General features: G+C 38.4%; 1 protein-coding gene across 1 annotated transcript in view; it reads right to left on the bottom strand.

Moving 5' to 3' along the window:
- Positions 1 to 17,535, bottom strand: part of CHD9 (chromodomain helicase DNA binding protein 9) — a 214,081-nt gene that overhangs the window by 29,935 nt on the left and 166,611 nt on the right. The window contains 8 exon segments of the mRNA XM_040633303.1: positions 733 to 775; positions 2,727 to 2,784; positions 3,403 to 3,520; positions 4,025 to 4,128; positions 9,179 to 9,268; positions 9,708 to 9,867; positions 14,625 to 14,824; positions 15,304 to 15,500. Of these exon segments, the coding sequence (XP_040489237.1) occupies positions 733 to 775; positions 2,727 to 2,784; positions 3,403 to 3,520; positions 4,025 to 4,128; positions 9,179 to 9,268; positions 9,708 to 9,867; positions 14,625 to 14,824; positions 15,304 to 15,500 (970 nt within the window).

Genomic DNA, 17,535 nt, shown 5'->3' with positions numbered 1-17,535 from the left:
TCCTATATTAAATCAATCTCAATTTATGTGAGAATCAAAACATTTTAAAGGTCATTAGTGAGGAACATATATTATAAAAAATTCCCTATGACAATGCTATCACTTTTAAGCTTTTATTCACCTAATAAAGTGCAGGATCTAGCTCTCTATTTCCAGGGTATAATCTTATAATTACATACACCATAATTAAGCGGTAATCATTCATGCTAAGCAAATATTACTCCTTCTTTCCTAGTCAAACTATGAAAGGATGAGGCCCTATTCCACTTGGGTGCCAGCTGGGAGTGAGTGTACTCTGGTGACAGCATGTTTCTATCTTGATAATCAGAAGGAAGTAGAAGCAAGACCCTGCAAAGAAAGGCTTTGCAAAAAAGGGGTGTGAGAAATGATGATTCCTAACACAGTTCCTAATACAGAACTAATAAGCTGTTGAATGGATTACTGAACCAACACTTTAATGATGAAATCTCATGCATAAGTTTAATAATCAAGCCACAGAATCATCAAAGCTTTGATTCCATAAAAGCTCAGTGAGTCACGGCATAAAGATTTGCAACTAAAAATATTGTTAAATTCCCAACTAGTATGTCCTATAATGATTACGATGGTCTTCAAAAAAATTTTCATACACATCTAAAATATCATAGAAGTGTAATAGTTTATTGATTTCATGGTATCATGAGAATGTGAATTTCCACGAAAACTAAGTAAAAAGAGAGAAATGCAATTTACCTCCATCTGCTATAACAAGATCTCCTGGTGAAGAAACATCATCCTTTTAAAATAAAACAGAAATTTGTCATAGGGTGATTGGTCAAGATACATTAAAGATGAAAAGGGAATCAAACTTTTTAAGAACTTTTTGCAATAGAATTTTTCATGATGAATTTAGCAAAAATAAAAATTTTAATATCTTGTTCTCAATTCCCACCCTTTTATACTTCTCTGTTGCCTTGTACACTTTAGGCCAGTTATTTTCCACTAAAATTTTCCCCTTCCATGATCACGCTTAGGACAAGTGCTTTTCTTCCACCCTTCCTCTAATTGCAAATATACCCTAGGTATTATCGGTAACAGGGTTTTTTTGTTGTTGTTCTATATACCAACTCTCATAATTTATTCTTTCTCATATTTGATTATTAGACAACCTGCAAATCTTTTCTCTTCCAGCCTTGAACAGTTTGCTTGTGCTGCATATCTAGTTTTTATCTGTCAACAGAGCATCTCCAATCAGGTATTCCAACATTACAGTAAACATATTCATAACCTTGGTGGTTTTATTCCAATGACTATTTTCTGTTGTTGTTTTAGAAAAGCCTGAAGTTAGAATTATCATCATTCCTTTGTAAGTGGGTCTTTTTACTCTGGTTGCTTTTTTTTTTTTTTTTTAAAGATTTATTTATTTATTTATTTGACAGAGATAGAGACAGCCAGCGAGAGAGGGAACACAAGCAGGGGGAGTGGGAGAGGAAGAAGCAGGCTCATAGCGGAGGAGCCTGATGTGGGGCTCGATCCCAGAACGCCGGGATCACGCCCTGAGCCAAAGGCAGACGCTTAACCGCTGTGCCACCCAGGCGCCCCTACTCTGGTTGCTTTTAACATCTGCTCTTTGTTTGGAGTATCTGCAATTTCACTAGGATGTTTTTTGGAGTGTATTTTGTTTATCCTGCCAAGATTCACTTTATTTCTTGAATCTCAAGATTCAGGTCTTTCATTAAGTCTGAAAACGTCTCAGCTGATAATCTCTTAGAACAGGTCTTCTCCCTTACACCCTCTAGTTGTTTCCTCTGGAATACCTATTAGACGTATGCCAGACATTATTATGCTATCCTCTTCATCTCTAAAGAGTTTTTCATATTGATTTATTGCCTCTCAGCCCTAAATTCATTGCCTCTCATACCTTTTACTGGCTCTAAGAAAATAGATCTGGGCTCTTTAAATGTTTTTTTGCCAGCCAGTATGATGTTAAGCTTTCTCAGTTGTGGCAGCCAGAGAGACACTGTAGGAGAAGGGTTTTACTTTTCCTCGCTATTGCCCTGTGTTGTTTGTCAGAGTACTGCTCTCCGAGGGTTCTCATTCTGTGCAGGATCTCCGTTCTCACTGCCACACCCAGGCCCGAACCCTCTCTAGTCCTCATACAGGCATCAATATCCAAGCCCCTTGGCCACCAAGACCAGCACACCTTACCTGACAGTCAATAGCGCCGTTTAGTCCTTTCCCATGCCCTTGTAAGTATTATAGAATCCCTCATCCCTTTTCACATCCTTTCCCCACTCCACAGAGTATTTTCACTCAACTCTGCTTCTTCCTTTTGACTTTCTATAAATAGGACACTTAGAACTATGGTTTAGCAGCTCAGAATTCCTCGAGGCTCTACCCTCATTTTCAACCCTTTATGTAGGTCTAGTTGCTGTGTACTTTCTGTGTTTACTTCTCACTCTGCTTGGGGTTTTATCCCCGCCACCGTGTTTCCTAGTTCCTAGCAGTGCAGCCTGTGGGCAAGCTCTATTTCATCCACCTGCCCACCCTGGCCTCCAGAGTGTCTAGAAGGGAGATCAGGCAGGTGCCTGTCAACCTAAGTGGATCACTAACTTAGCTAATCTTCTGAAGAACAGAATTACGTATAAGGAAAACATACAAGGGAAAAACACACAAAAGAAAATGCAAACAAAAGGAACCATGGACTAACCAGAAATGAGGATTTTAAAATAGGATCCAAAGCATACCTCTATATCATCTTTAAAGATAGCTGGGGCAGGTTTGTATTCTGGATCTTCCACGTCCCTGTTAAAATACCAACAGATGCTACAATTATTGTACTGGACTAAAAATTTCTCCTGACAGGACAAATGGAATCTTGTTGGAAGGACTTTTTAGCATGTTTTCAGATTGAAATCTCTGTTTGTTAGCCTGTGGACCCCAAGTCACAGCACGAAGATGGTTATATGGCAAGTCAGAAGAAAGCTACTTCTGATTGACTCTTACTACCAAGTTTGCTTTTAAATGTGGTAATATTAACCTCAGCACAGTCTCTTTTGGTAAGAAAACAAAGATAGTAAAGACCTTATGACAGTTACCATGAAAAACATTCTATTTCTCTTCAATTGTAATATTCTTCGTCTTCTTCCCTCTATGCCCTTAGAATTGTACGGCTTTAATGGCCATGACTGTTAAGAATGGAAAAATGAAGGACTCACCACAAGGATGAGGATGGGGCAGGTGGAGTCTCTTCCTTGATCACACCAGTGGACAAATGCTAACTTATTAGAGTTTTGTTAACTCTTTTAGATTGTAAACTCCAATTCTCTTACTACTACATTATCTAACGATAAACATCACTGACAGAATATGCTGCTGTTGACAGAGATACATGGAGAAATCAAGGCTCTGAAGTGCACATACCCATCCATATAATCATTTGCCCTCTGTTCTGCAGCGACTGCTTTCTCATCAGGTTTTCCCACTCTTTCCAAGAAGCATAATGCTGGGTCTGCTCGGATAGTGTTATATTTTTCATAACCTGGAGGGATCACCGATTATGAAAGTAAAAAGGATAAAAAGAAAAAAGATGTATGAATATAAGCATGCTTCATATTTATTGTGGATGATGTTCCTGGACTAAAGGGACCATATATTAAAACAGTACAGGGTAAAATAGGTTTTCTAGAAATTATCACAAATATTGCATGGTCTGGCATAGGTATATTTAAAAGTTTAGATTAAATTTATCACTTAAAATGAGAAAGAGGAAAACTGATCATACACAACACACTTTACACAAGAACTCTTCCTGAGGGGAAGTTAGTGAGATTTCTGTCTGGGAGGGGCAGGTCACGTATGCCACCCCTTTCATGAAGAAGTATAGTGACTGACAGACATAATGTGGTAGTTTGTGCTTTACATGATACGTATAATAACATCAGTGTTACTGGAATGAAGCTATAGGTGGAAATCGTTAAACCGAGAACTAGTTGAATTACATTACACACAGAAGACGATTCTACCTACCTTCCTCCTCACTTACCATGTTTAAAAACTCCAATAAGAAGTGACTTATCAGCATCGAAATCCCACCATTCAGCAGGAACTTCTGAGTGGTCTGGTTCTGGGACCCAAACATCAATGTCACTTAAAAAAAAAAATCGCAATATAGCTCTATGAATTATTAAAAACAAGTCAAAGAGGAGGCAAACTTTACCTAGCTTGTAAAAAGCATTATGGTTTTTAAGACAAAGACGTTATGATTTTATTTCATTGATTTTTTATTTTCCACAATTACCACCAGTTAAAATTATAAAATTGTACAAGATCAATGAAGTTACTAAAAAACGAACTAATGTCCTTATGCTCAACAGAAGACATTTTTCAACAGGTTTACTTTACTCTTAAGGAATCATATTCTTTCCACTGATTTCCTTTAGATATAAACAAAGCATTTTATGGGAGAGTAGAGCCTTACGTCAGCAAACAACTTGACAAAATCAGCTGGTTCAAACATTTCATTTTGTATATGAAGAGACTGGGGCCCCAGAAGGGCAAATTAATTGCTTTAGGCTGCAAAACAAGTCATATCTTTTCTAGACTGCTACTGGTTAGAAAATGCCACTGACAAATTAAGCATTGCTTACAAGCGAAGGAAAACGGCAAGTTTTTGATTCATAATTTGACTAAAACACTCAAAGTGCTATTTTTATGCTGTATATAAATACCATGCCTAAAAATGACAATATGATAAAGTACTTAAACTATAATAAATCCATGATTCTTTGGTAATTTGGCTGTTTTCATGAGTATGAAACAACTACTAAAGAGCATTTATAATTCTGCAAACATAACTTCGTTTGCTTATCATTTGAAATTATTATTTTCCCAGAAACCTTTTATAAGTAACACAACACCGCTAAAAATGAAAATATGCCATGCATAGAAGGACTGAAATGTTTACTTCTTTACATAGTGATTCAAGCACTGTCTCCCTTAGCCTAGCATATAGCTAACATCTGACAATCAGCAAATGAATATCATTAATTTTTACACACACACACACACACACACACACACACACACATTCTTATATTTTATTCAACAAAGAAGGTAGAAGGGTGCCTGGGTGGCTCAGTCAGTTAAGCATCTGACTCTTGATTTTGGCTCAGGTCATGATCTCAGGGTCATGGGATCAAGTCCCATGTGGGGCTCTGTGCTCAATAGGGAGTCTGCTTTTCTCCTTCTCCCTCTGCCCCTTCCCCCGTCAAATAAATAAACACATCCTCTTTTTTTTTTTTTTAAGTTTTATCTATTTATTTGAGAAAGAAAGAGCAAGCAGGTGGAGGGGCAGAGGGACAGAGACAAGCAGAATCTGTGCTGAGCAGGGAGCCTGATGAGGGGCTGGTTCCCAGGACCCTGAGATCACGACCTGAGCCAACGGCAGATACTTAACCGAGCCACATAGTCACCCCAATAAATAAATCTTAAAAAAAAAAAAGAGATTGGATAGGCTAAATTACCTTGGGAAATCAAATTTTCTAGTTGAGAATTTCCCTATTTGGTATTCGTGAATCACCAACTTTCAAAGAATGAGAGATATAATAAAACATAACAAAAATTAAGTAGAATTTCATCTCCTTGTCTTAGCACCAAAATTTCGTAAGTCAATAAACAAAGGCCTGTTGTTTCGAAAAAATGGGAAGTTTCCTACTTACAATTAAGTTGTGTAGCAAAAATTCATTTGTAAGTTCACTGTCTTTGGGAACTCAAAATAACTTTTCATATAGAAATAAACTGATAAATGGTCAATATGTTCCTGAGCTAGTCCACAAGAACCTGATTTTAGCTACTAATATAGTAGAAATAAAGGACAATGGCAATGAAAACATAAGACTTACAAGTCTTGTAAGTAAATAAAACACGAAATACAGATAGGAAATTACTTTTTATTTTTCTTAAGTGTTTGCCAGCAGAAAAAGTTTTTAACCCAAGAAATATGGAGAAAAGCATGGAGACATTTCTCTAGATTCTTAAAGAAAATTTTCTGCACTTAAATGAACATCTTACTACCTTTAATTTTTCTTAAAAACAAAAGGGTTGCAATCACAGTATTTTCTAGCTTACTGTAGGAAAATAGAGAAAGAGTGATTTTCCTATGATACAATGAAAGCTGAAAAAATGATGAGGAAAAATACAGTTAAAGAAGATATTTACTTTTGATTGATTTTTTTGACCAGGACTAAAGTAAGCACAAGAACTGAAAGATGAAGGCTAGAGAAAAGAAAGTGGGTCAGGTAGTTCCCCTCACCAACCATCAGGTGGCACTCTAAGCTCAATACACTGTGATGATCACCAGCGGTGGAAAGATTTCCTCCTTGTGAAGAGCATATACCTTACCCAGCGTTCCAGTGAAGTACCAAATGCATATTAAGCGTTTGTTAACTGCTAGGGAAAGGAATACAATAAGGCGCATGTGCCCCTGTTGTTGATTTCTGTTTTTAAAGATTCAGTTCATGTGCTGTCTTTTGCATAACGCTGCCTTTAACTTCCCCAGGCTAGATCATTCATTCAAAATACATTTAAACCGCACTCATTATGTGCCAATAACAGCAATAATAAGGCAGACACTCCCTGCCCTTGTGAAGAGGTACCTGTAATACTGCGTGGTGAACACTGTAACAGGGGACCTTGGATACGTCCCTGACCTGGACTTCAGAGGCCAGGAAAGGCTGAGTTGATGCCAGCTGCACAGTGTCAGGGAGGTGAACAGAGGCAAGGGGGAAAGCAAATGTTCCAGCAAGACTGCAAAGGCCTGGAGTATAGTATAGAAACAAAAACTGACACCGCAGAAAAGATGACAGTATCCAAGAAAAGGAGGTGACAAGAAGAGAGCACCTACGAGAAGACATTTAAGAGACAGACTGAAGAGGAGCCCGCAAAGCAGCGAGCAGAAAGCTAAAAAGAACCTCTGCAGGCGAATGCTGTTACAGAAGCATTTTAAGAAGGAAGTGGTCAGTAAAGGTGAAGCAGGACAGGGGCACCTGGGTGCCTCAGTCAGCTGTGCATCTGAACGTTGGTTTCAGCTTGGGCTGTGGGATCGAGCCCCATGTTGGGCTCCATGCTCGGGGGGGAGTCTGCTTGATGGTCTCTCCCTTTGTCCCTCCCCACCACGCTCAAATAAATAAATACATCTTTTAAAAAAAGGTAAAATAAGACAAACACTATGATATATCCATGGGTTTAGCAGGAAGCATATAGGTGAGGAACTTCTTGGAGTAGGTGGTGGAGTGAGGGGCATTGGCTGAACTGCAGTGGGGAGCACATCATCAATGGGAGAGGAGAAAAAGGAGACACAGATACAGAAGTCTGGCTGTGAAATCAAGGAGAATAATCATATGATACTGTGAAGAGATGCTGGGTCCAAAAGTGGTGTGTGTGTGTGTGTGTGTGTGTGTGTGTGTGTGTGTGTGTATGTCTGTGTCTATGCTGAGGGAGATGTCAACGTGTGAAAATCCAAATGAGAAGCCAGAGAGGGGGAGATTAATGAAAAAGGAAAATATAGGGATAATTCACAGAACGTAGTTTCTGGGAAATCACAAGTGGATAGGCTCCCGTCAGGCCAAGGGAAAAGAGGAGTCACTTAGCCAAAAAAATTTATTGGGTGTTACCACAACCCAGATTCAAGATGCTGTGAAAAGAAAGATCAATAAGACAACATATTTAACCTTCAAGCAGCTTAAACTGTAATGAGAAGAGAAAGACATAGAAATAAATATAACTTGAATAGGCATCATGAATGAGATAAAATAAGGTCAAGCAGTAGTGAGTGACTAGGGGAGGGAGGCTGGGGAAGGCCTTTGTGAGGAGGTAAAACTTGAATCCAGGCCTGAATTATCTAAAGAGACAGTTCTGTGGAAGACGAGGTGCAAGAGCGTACCAGGGGGCAGAGCACAGAACGAGCCCGACACGCTGGAGAGACAGAAACACCAGTGTGGCTGCAGCACCGTGGGTGAGGGACAGAATGGAGGAAGAGGACACAAGTTATGTAGGGCCATAGGGAGTACGGATTTTATTCTAAGAGAAATGAGAAAAACCCAGAAGATTTGAAGGAGAGGGGCACCATGGCCTGATTTTTGCTTCAGAAAGATCACTCTGGCTGCTGTGTGAAGGTCAGCCTATAGACAGGAGGCAGAGAGACCCAATTAGGAGGCCACGGCAAAAGTCTAAACATGGCGTAATGGTGGCTTGCACTAGAGATCTGGCAGAGGATGTGGTGACAAGTGCTCAGATTCGGGCGTACACAGTACTCTGTGGAGCTCACAGATGCTCCTGAGGGATGTAAGGGGAAGGGAGCAATCAAGAATGGTGCCCGAGCACCTGGGCGGTCCATTTAGCAGGATGGAGAAGGCATGTGTGTGGGAAGGTGGGAGGAAAAGGGTTGGAGGCAGAAGATTGGAGAGCCAGGGAAACATGAAGATGTCAGGTGGAAATATTAGGAGGCAGCTCTCTCAGGTCAGAGCTCTGGGATGAACATGTAAGTTTGAGAGTCATCTGTTTCTTATTGGATTTGGTCTGATGAGACTAAAGGACAGTACAGCCGAGAAAGAGAGCTGAGGGCAGAGCTCCTGCCCAATCCAATGTAAGACCTAGGAAAATGAAGAGGAAAGACCAGTGAGGAAAAAGGACAACAGGTGGGTAAGGCTGCATGAATACCTACAGAAGACAGCATTTCAAAAAAGAAAAAAAGGTAAAAGAAAAAGAAAAAAAAGAACATAGCATTTCACAAAGGGAGAAGTAGAATAAGGAGCTGAGAGATCAGGGCATCAGATGGATCATATGTGGACGTAAAAGTCAGTGTCCATAAAACCTCTTCCGCTGGAATAAAGAGAGAAGAAGAAAAGAATGAGGACAGAAAGGGTTAAGTTTTAGATTTGGTGGTGGACGCTTACTCCTACTGCTGCTGTTGTTGTTATTACTATTATTATCACTATTATTATAGCTTTTAGTGACACAGTCAAATATTGAGACGAATGGAGGAAAGGCAATGAACTGGCAAAGGTGAATTCTCTACATTTGATGGAATTTTCTTCTTGTGAACTTCACTGAATAAGGCGCCACTTACTGTACAATTTTCTGGTCCTATAACTCTTGCCTCATCATGTTACTGAAAATATCAACAGGTTATTTAACCTACCTTGCATCAACTCCATCAAATACTTTTTGACACTCGTTTCCAATGACTTCTTGCTTTAGATAATACAGCATTCTTACACGAAGCAAAACCCTAAAAATGAGGGAAAAGAAATCAAAAGACACAAAGGTATTAATCATTAAAGAAAATTCATCCATGAGGTTAAAATTGGAAAATAATTTGCATACAGAATTTTTATAATTAAATAATAATTACTTCTGATTAAATAAATCTCATTACTACCATATATAGTAAAATAGGTTTCTCCAAAATCTTCACAATCATCATAATTTAATATCCAAGTAAGATATAATGAGATCACTTGGAGGCCAGTTTTATTTCTCTCTCTGTTGATGAAAACAGTGACACAAGAGGTACCATGATTTGCTGAAGGATACCCTGTAAGATTAAGATTAGGATTGGTCCTAGACCACACTGTCTCTGTACTCAAAATCAGCATGCTTTAAGATTTTTAATAAATTCAGAAATATAAACTTTTAATGAGTTCTGTTAAAAATTCCCTACTACCTACTTATTACAGTGGTGTTTTATATGTTTTTTGTATCCTTCATCTTGAAGTAGCTGCTCAGGATTGTATTTTCGAAGCCATTCTGCTTTCTGTATATCAAATGAGCTTGTTTGAGTCTTTACTTTCTTTCCTTTTCGACCCCTGGGTACAGGGGCTGATAGGCCTGTTAAAATGAGAAGGACACATGAAATCAGGGATGATCTGTATAAAGTTTTGCAATTTGAAACATTTTTTTCAATGCAAGAAATTTCTGGAGACTTTCAGAGGTCTGTGCAGGCTATACAGAGATCTTTAAAATATTAATGGTAACAATACTGACCCAACTGCAAGGTAAGTCAATACGATGATTGTATATACATATTAACAGTACCCGCCCCACAAGTACTCAACAATTCTGTATCTGAAATTAATCACCCTGACTTACTTTTTGTTTCAAAACACATTATTTTTTTCCAAATGTAAAAACCTAAAGCTCAGATCTGCCCCTTTGCTTTACGTTTAGCTTCCCTAGTTACAAAACAGTAAGTTTTGGCCTCTTGATTTGCAAAACTGGATTAGGTTTAGTCATTGTGGGTTCTTGGTTAAGAGAGCTAAATTCATTTTATTTTTGTGATATATTTCTTTGTGAAATGTTTTTTTTTCTGCAAGATTTTAAGTAATCTCTGCACCCAATACGGGGCTTGAATTTACAATCCCAAGATCAAGAGCTGCATGCTCCACTGACTAAGCCAGTCAGGTGCCCCTGAAATATATATATTTTTTCAAAGATTTATTTATTTGAGAGAGAGAGAGAGTACAAGCATAAGTGGGGGAGAGAACCCTCAAGCAGACTTCCCGCTGAGCATGGAGTCCAACATGGGGGTGGATTTCATGACCCATGAGATCATGACCTGAGCTCACACCAAGAGTCAGACGGTTAACCGACTCAGCCACCCAGGCACCCCTGAAAATTTTTCAAAAATACAAAGAAGTATTCCTACTTTTAATCTTAACATATTCCATATCTGGTCAGTTTTTCATTAAAGGAAATTAGTATGCATAGTTGAAGTCCAATTCAATCCTTCCTTCCCAGAGATAATCACTACCCTGATGTCATACCATGCCTGTTTGTACTCGTAGGTTGGAGAAATATTTAGTAATTAAGTTTTCAGATATTATATAACACAGGCAATTCTGCAACTTATTGATGTGTTTTTTTTTTTGAGATTTATACTTGCTAACTCATGAGGCTCTAATATATCTATTTTCCTGCCATGTAAAAATCTACTATGACTATCATTGAATGTATACCACTGCTTACCTATGAATCTTCAGTGATGCTAGAGTTGTTTCACTTGCAATTTTTTTTTTTTAAAGATTTTATTTATTTATTCGACAGAGATAGAGACAGCCAGCGAGAGAGGGAACACAAGCAGGGGGAGTGGGAGAGGAAGAAGCAGGCTCATAGCGGAGGAGCCTGATGTGGGGCTCGATCCCATAACGCCGGGATCACGCCCTGAGCCGAAGGCAGACGCTTAACCGCTGTGTCACCCAGGCGCCCCTCACTTGCAATTTTTAACAATTACTAAAAATACAGTTTTGATTCCTTTAAATTCTTTTTTTTTTTTTTTTAAAGATTTTATTTATTTATGTGACAGAGAGACAGCCAGCGAGAGAGGGAACACAGCAGGGAGAGTGGGAGAGGAAGAAGCAGGCTCACAGCGGAGGAGCCTGATGTGGGACTCGATCCCGGCACGCCAGGATCACGCCCTGAGCCGAAGGCAGACGCTTTAACGACTGCACCACCCAGGCGCCCCTGATTCCTTTAAATTCTTATCTCATGCGTCTTGTCTTTGCTGTAGTCTACCAGCTAGGAGTTTCACGACAATGGTAAATAGAAGCTTGATGTGGACTTGTCCATTTCTTCTTAAAATTTTGGCAATTTTGCATTTCTATTTTGAGATTGTTTAGTTTAGTGTATAAAGTTTATACTTGTTATTTCTTTTTTGGGGGGTAGGGGCAGCCAGGCACCCCTTGTTATAGCTTCTTTTAAGGATCAGGCATTTTTATTATTATTGTGCAGGCTCTTTTTGATACTAATTAATGCCTTCCACCTTAAATTGTACTTTGTTCTATGTTACTACTAATACTATTCTATATTCCAGTTCTCTTCACTCTTTTTTTTTTTTTTAAAGATTTTATTTATTTATTTAACAGAGATAGAGACAGCCAGCGAGAGAGGGAACACAAGCAGGGGGAGTGGGAGAGGAAGAAGCAGGCTCATAGTGGAGGAGCCTGATGTGGGGCTCGATCCCAGAACGCCGGGATCACGCCCTGAGCCGAAGGCAGATGCTTAACCGCTGTGCCACCCAGGCACCCCCAGTCCTCTTTACTCTTAAGCAGGCCCCACACACAGCGCTGAGCCCAATGCAGGGCTTGATCTCATGACCCCAAGATCATGACCCGAGTCGAAACCAAGAGCGAGACGCTTAATGGGCTAAATCACCCAGGCAACCCTAGAGAATAAAGTTTCTGTCATTCTTCATTCTGGCTACACAGAGTTCAGGAGGGTGTCTGGCAATCTGAACTCTCTTTAAAGAACTCCTAGTCCTAATCTCTGTCCTTACGCCTACTTCCAGAGGTTTCTGATGTGTCACAAACTGAAGCCTTTGGTAATCTGTGAAGCACATTGGTTGGCTGTCGCCTTTTCCTACTGCTGACCTGAGATTTAGCTCTCTCTGATTGAGTTAGTAGCCACTCATCAATTTTCTTCCAAAATTGCTATTTCCTCTTCCACTCTCTCTCTTCTTTTGAGGGTTTATGCCTATTTATTTTTTAATCATGGAATTAAGTACATTCAAAAATAGATGGAATAATATGATGGGTCACTATGTTCCATCATCCAACTTTCATAATTACCAGCTCGTGGCAATTTTGTTTCATCCATACCCTGTTCACTCCCCAACCTTCCATATTATTTTGAAGTAAATCTAAGACATCACTCATTTCGTTAATAAATATCTGAGTATCTCTCAGTGATAGTACATGGCCTCCTTTTAAAAAATACCATTATCGGTCCTAGGAAATGCAATACTTCCTTAATATTTGATATTCAAATTTACTATTATCTAATAAAGATAATAAAAAAAAAAATCCCCTGGGTTGTTTATTTTGGTCAGGATCCAAATCAGGCCCCCACACTGCAGCTGGGTGAGGACTCTCAAATCTTTTAGGTTATAGTAGGGTTTTCAATCTCAACACTACTGTTATTTTGAGCTGCATCATTCTTCATTGTGGGGAGCTGTCCATGCCCTCCTGGCCTCTACCTCCTAGATGCTAGTAACATGCTCAAAGCAGTGACAACCCTGAATGGTGGCAGGACTGGGTGCAAAATCATGCCTGGTTGAGAATCACTGGTTTACAGAGAGCCTCTCTATCCACCCCCCTTTTGTTTGTTGAAGAAACTAGGACTTCTGCCTGTAGAACTGATCAAGCATAATGCCTTAATTATTTTTTCTTTACTGACATGTAAAGGAAGAGTGATATATTTGTGTCAATCTTCCATCTTTATCAGCAGTCCACTCTTCACATTACTAATTTCATTGCCCCCTAATGAGATGGCCTCCAGTGACCAGCCTAATCCAAAATAGGTGCTTTCTGGTCTTCTCCATCTCAGCACTTACTTATTTCACAATACTTATCACATTCTGTAATTATTTATCTACTTTCTTATTATGTCTGTCTACCTGGCTGGAATGGAAAGTTCCTGAGCTCAGGGATCTTGTTTCTTCTTCTCTTCTCAGTACCTTGCACAAGAAGCACACAGTAGGCCCTATAGCAGGTATTTGTTGATTAAACAGAATAAAACTGTAACACAAATTTGAGGGCGTAGCAATCTTTTTTTTATCTTTACAGAAAATTCAATTACTTTATGCTATGAAAGAATTACTTTATGCAGAAAAGAACATTCTATTAGAAAAGATGTAGAGAAAAAGGTACTTATATATATCTCTGACAGAACTGTAAATTGGTATACCCATATCTGGTGGCAAATTAAAGTACTGATGAAAACTTAAAATGTGCATCAATATTTCCCAACTTTAATATACATACTAATTGCGAAGGAACTTGTTAAAAAGTAGATTCTGATTCAGTAAGTCTGATGCCTAAGATTCTGTATTTTTTTTTTTTTAAGATTTTATTTATTCATTCGACAGAGATAGAGACAGCCAGCGAGAGAGGGAACACAAGCAGGGGGAGTGGGAGAGGAAGAAGCATGCTCATAGCAGAGGAGCCTGATGCGGGGCTCGATCCCATAACACCAGGATCACGCCCTGAGCCGAAGGCAGACGCTTAACTGCTGTGCCACCCAGGCGCCCCAAGATTCTGTATTTCTAAGAAGCTCCCAGGAGATGCTGTTATTATTAACAGATTACATTTTAGGTACTAAGGATGGAGAGATGCTACATCTCAGCAATTCCATTTCTTGGTATCTATTTTAGCGAAAGATTTATTCACACGCAGAAGGAAAAATGTAGGAGGTTCTTCACTGAAATTTGTTTTTCAATTGTCTAAAAACTGGAAATGTCCTAAGCGCCCATCATTAAAGCAGATGCTAAATAAACTACGGAATATCCACACTATGAACTACTAAAAAGGAGTTTTAAAATGAGATAGATCTACTTGATTACAGATGGGAAGACTGCTGAGACAACAATCTGCAAACTGATACGTATCTGATTAACAACCCAACTGCATGTAAAGCTTCGTGTAAAACCCAACCAAACCGAGCAGCTGGTATTTTCTAATTCGGTACTTGAGTTGAGGCTGAAGTTTAAGGGTTCTTTAATGTTACCTATAGTGCTTCCATTCTTTATAGAGTACTATGGTAGGTGCTACCTTTATAACTAAAAATAAATTTAAAAAGAAGAATCTTCTTACCTAGATGATTCTGTAGCTCTCGTGTCTGCCCATCTTCAGTTGGAGTAATGAGATCCCATATGAAGCCTTTAATTTTCTCATCTCCTCGGTAGTGAACAAGGCAATATGCTAAGAGGGCTCGGCAAATTATTTCTACATCATGCTCGTTCAGCTGTCTCTTAAAACGACCGTGAGACAGAATCTCTCTCCACCGGCCCCATCTGGTTAAAAAGGTATATTTATATTAATATTGAGTCAAGTCCAGAGAAAAACAGAATTCATAAACAAAATCCTTGAAAACTGCAAAAAACACATGTTGTCATTAACAGGATTTACCTAATAAAGTCCCCCTACCAACCAACCCCCCCCCCCGCCCCACCCGGTGAGTAAAAATGCAGAGCCATGGTAGAGTGACTTTGAGTGATCTTATTCAATAATGGATAAAAAGACTATACATTTTATATTACTAAATATGCAAATCTCAGGACAAGGAATTTGACTTCAGTGATACATTTATAATTTACAACTTAAGGATATTCCATTATTCTAATAAATATACATTAAACATAATAAATTTAGGGTACTTTAAACAGATTTTATTGATTCTAACAAGATAAAAACCAATACAGAATATAGTGTATGTTTTCTGTAACTTTATATAGCAGACTACTAACAAGAAACATTAAAAATCGTATTTTACCCATAAACGAGAAGATTTTTCTCTACTCTAAAGCATTCAGTTCTTCCATAGCCATTGGAACGGTCACAGGGTCTCCGGAGTTTGGGCTTTTCATCTCCTTCACTTTCGGCTTCAGATAATTCAGCCAATTCATCTTTTGTTGCGCTAAAGGGTCTTGTTTGCTTCCTAATTCTTGGAGTGTCAATAACCAAGCTGTTCTGTAAAATTTAACAGCTATTACTTGAAGGCCATTTTACTATTTTGCTTACAACAGTGTTTTTACATTTTCACCTTTCAAATGGTACAGAGAATAGAATAATTATAAAAAGCCAGAAAACAGAAATTACTAATAATTCATCAACCTATCAAATCAACATAAAATTTTTTATATTCCTTTAAAATCATTATTATCATACACATATAATATTGTGACATTACAGTCATAGGATGAAAAGAATTTGGTATCTGGCTTTATTATTAATATGAGTTATTGTATTATGCTTCTACAATAGCCATAAAATGTATTACTAAATTACATTTATGCATATTAATTTTCTTTAATTCATAGTTTAAACTGTTTTCAATTTTTAAAATAAATAATGCTCAAATAAATATTTGTAATCTAAGTTTATCCCAAAGATAAATCCCAAAAAGGGGAAATATCCAGTAATGATCTGGTCAAAGGATACAAATATTTCATAGATACAGAAACATGCTTTAGTCTTCTCCAAAAGAGTTTTATTAAAATACAAAAAGCAAGGTAGTAAGTGCATGAACCTCACCACGTTCATTCAGTTTAATTCATTCAAAACAACTTTTAAGTTGACATGCTTTTGACCTTTAATGAAAAATTTCTAAGTTAGGAAGATATACTTTGAGAATATGTAAAAAGTCTGTTTCTCCTGCAGTCTCATCCACTAATTTTAGAATTCATCAATGGATCTTGTCTGCTACAGTTATGGCTGTGGTAAGTCAATAGTAAGATTTTTCTATCTCTTATTCCTTCTGTTTTTGTTAATTGGCCTTCTTAAGTAAGAAAGAGTTGTCCCCTTGCCCTGCCCCAGCTTCTTTAAAACAAAAAAAACCCTAACTGTATTTTTTGAGTAAATTTTCAAACATCTTTTGCCCACAATCTTTTGAGATTTTGATGTTTCCTTTTTTTTTTCTATTTTTAAAAGATTTATTTATTTGAGAGAGAGCAAGCAAGCAAGCAAGCAGGAAAGGGGCAGAGGGAGAGAGACAATCTCAAGCAGATTCCCTGCTGAGTGCAGAGCCCAATGCTGGACTTGATCCCAGGTCCCTGAGATCATGACCTGAGCCGAAGGCAGATGCTTAACTGACTGAGCTGAGTCACCCAGGTACCCTGCTTTCAAAAACTTTTTTAGAAATTCATCACAAACTGGAGTTTACTTGGTACAGAGTGTATCATTGTAATGTCCCCCCAATACTAACTCAAAGTCCTAATCATGATTATTAAATAATTCTTCTTCTAATACTATTTCTTTCTCTCTCTTTTTTTTTTTTTTTTTTTTAAGATTTTATTTATTTAGGGGCTCCTGGGTGGCACAGCTGTTAAGCGGCTGCCTTTGGCTCAGTGCGTGATCCCGGAGTTCTGGGATCGAGCCCCATGTCAGGCTCTCAGTGGAGCAGGGAGCCTGACGCAGGGCTTGACCCCAGGACCGCAGGATCACGTCCTGAGCCGAAGGCAGATGCTTAATGACTGAGCCACCCAGGGGGCCCTCTAATACTATTTCTTTATTAAACCTTATAATTTGATCTTTTTCTGTTCTTATTTTATTCTTTGCTCTTTACATCTTTTTCTCAGTATCATGTTGTTTTAATTATGGTTCCTTTATAATATTTTAACATGTTTTAACATGTGGTAAACAACACTAGTCTGTCTTCTCTGTACTTCATTTTCAGAAAAACTTTAAATTTTTTTGTGAGATATAAATAAGAAAATGTAATTGTGTAAGTATTAAATGAATATGTGCTTATGTAAGTTTATTTCTAAAGTGCTTAACTCATCAGGGTAATCTTCAAGGCCCGATGATATGACTCATACCTATGGTCTGTGACACTGCCCATCCCCTCCTCATTAACTGCCTACATTCTGCCATAACGTCACTTCTATTTCTGGAATACACAGAGCTTATTTCCACCAATGGCTCACTGCCATCCCCTGTACCTTGAAAGATTTTCCTCGTGTCTTTACATTGTTGGCTCTTTCTGGTCATTCAGTCTCAGCCCAAC

This window comes from Ursus maritimus, unplaced genomic scaffold (genome assembly GCF_017311325.1).
Source record: "Ursus maritimus isolate PB19 unplaced genomic scaffold, ASM1731132v1 scaffold_19, whole genome shotgun sequence".
NCBI lineage: Eukaryota > Metazoa > Chordata > Mammalia > Carnivora > Ursidae > Ursus > Ursus maritimus.
Note: the sequence above shows the minus strand (reverse complement) of the source record. Positions and strands in the feature narration are given on the sequence as shown.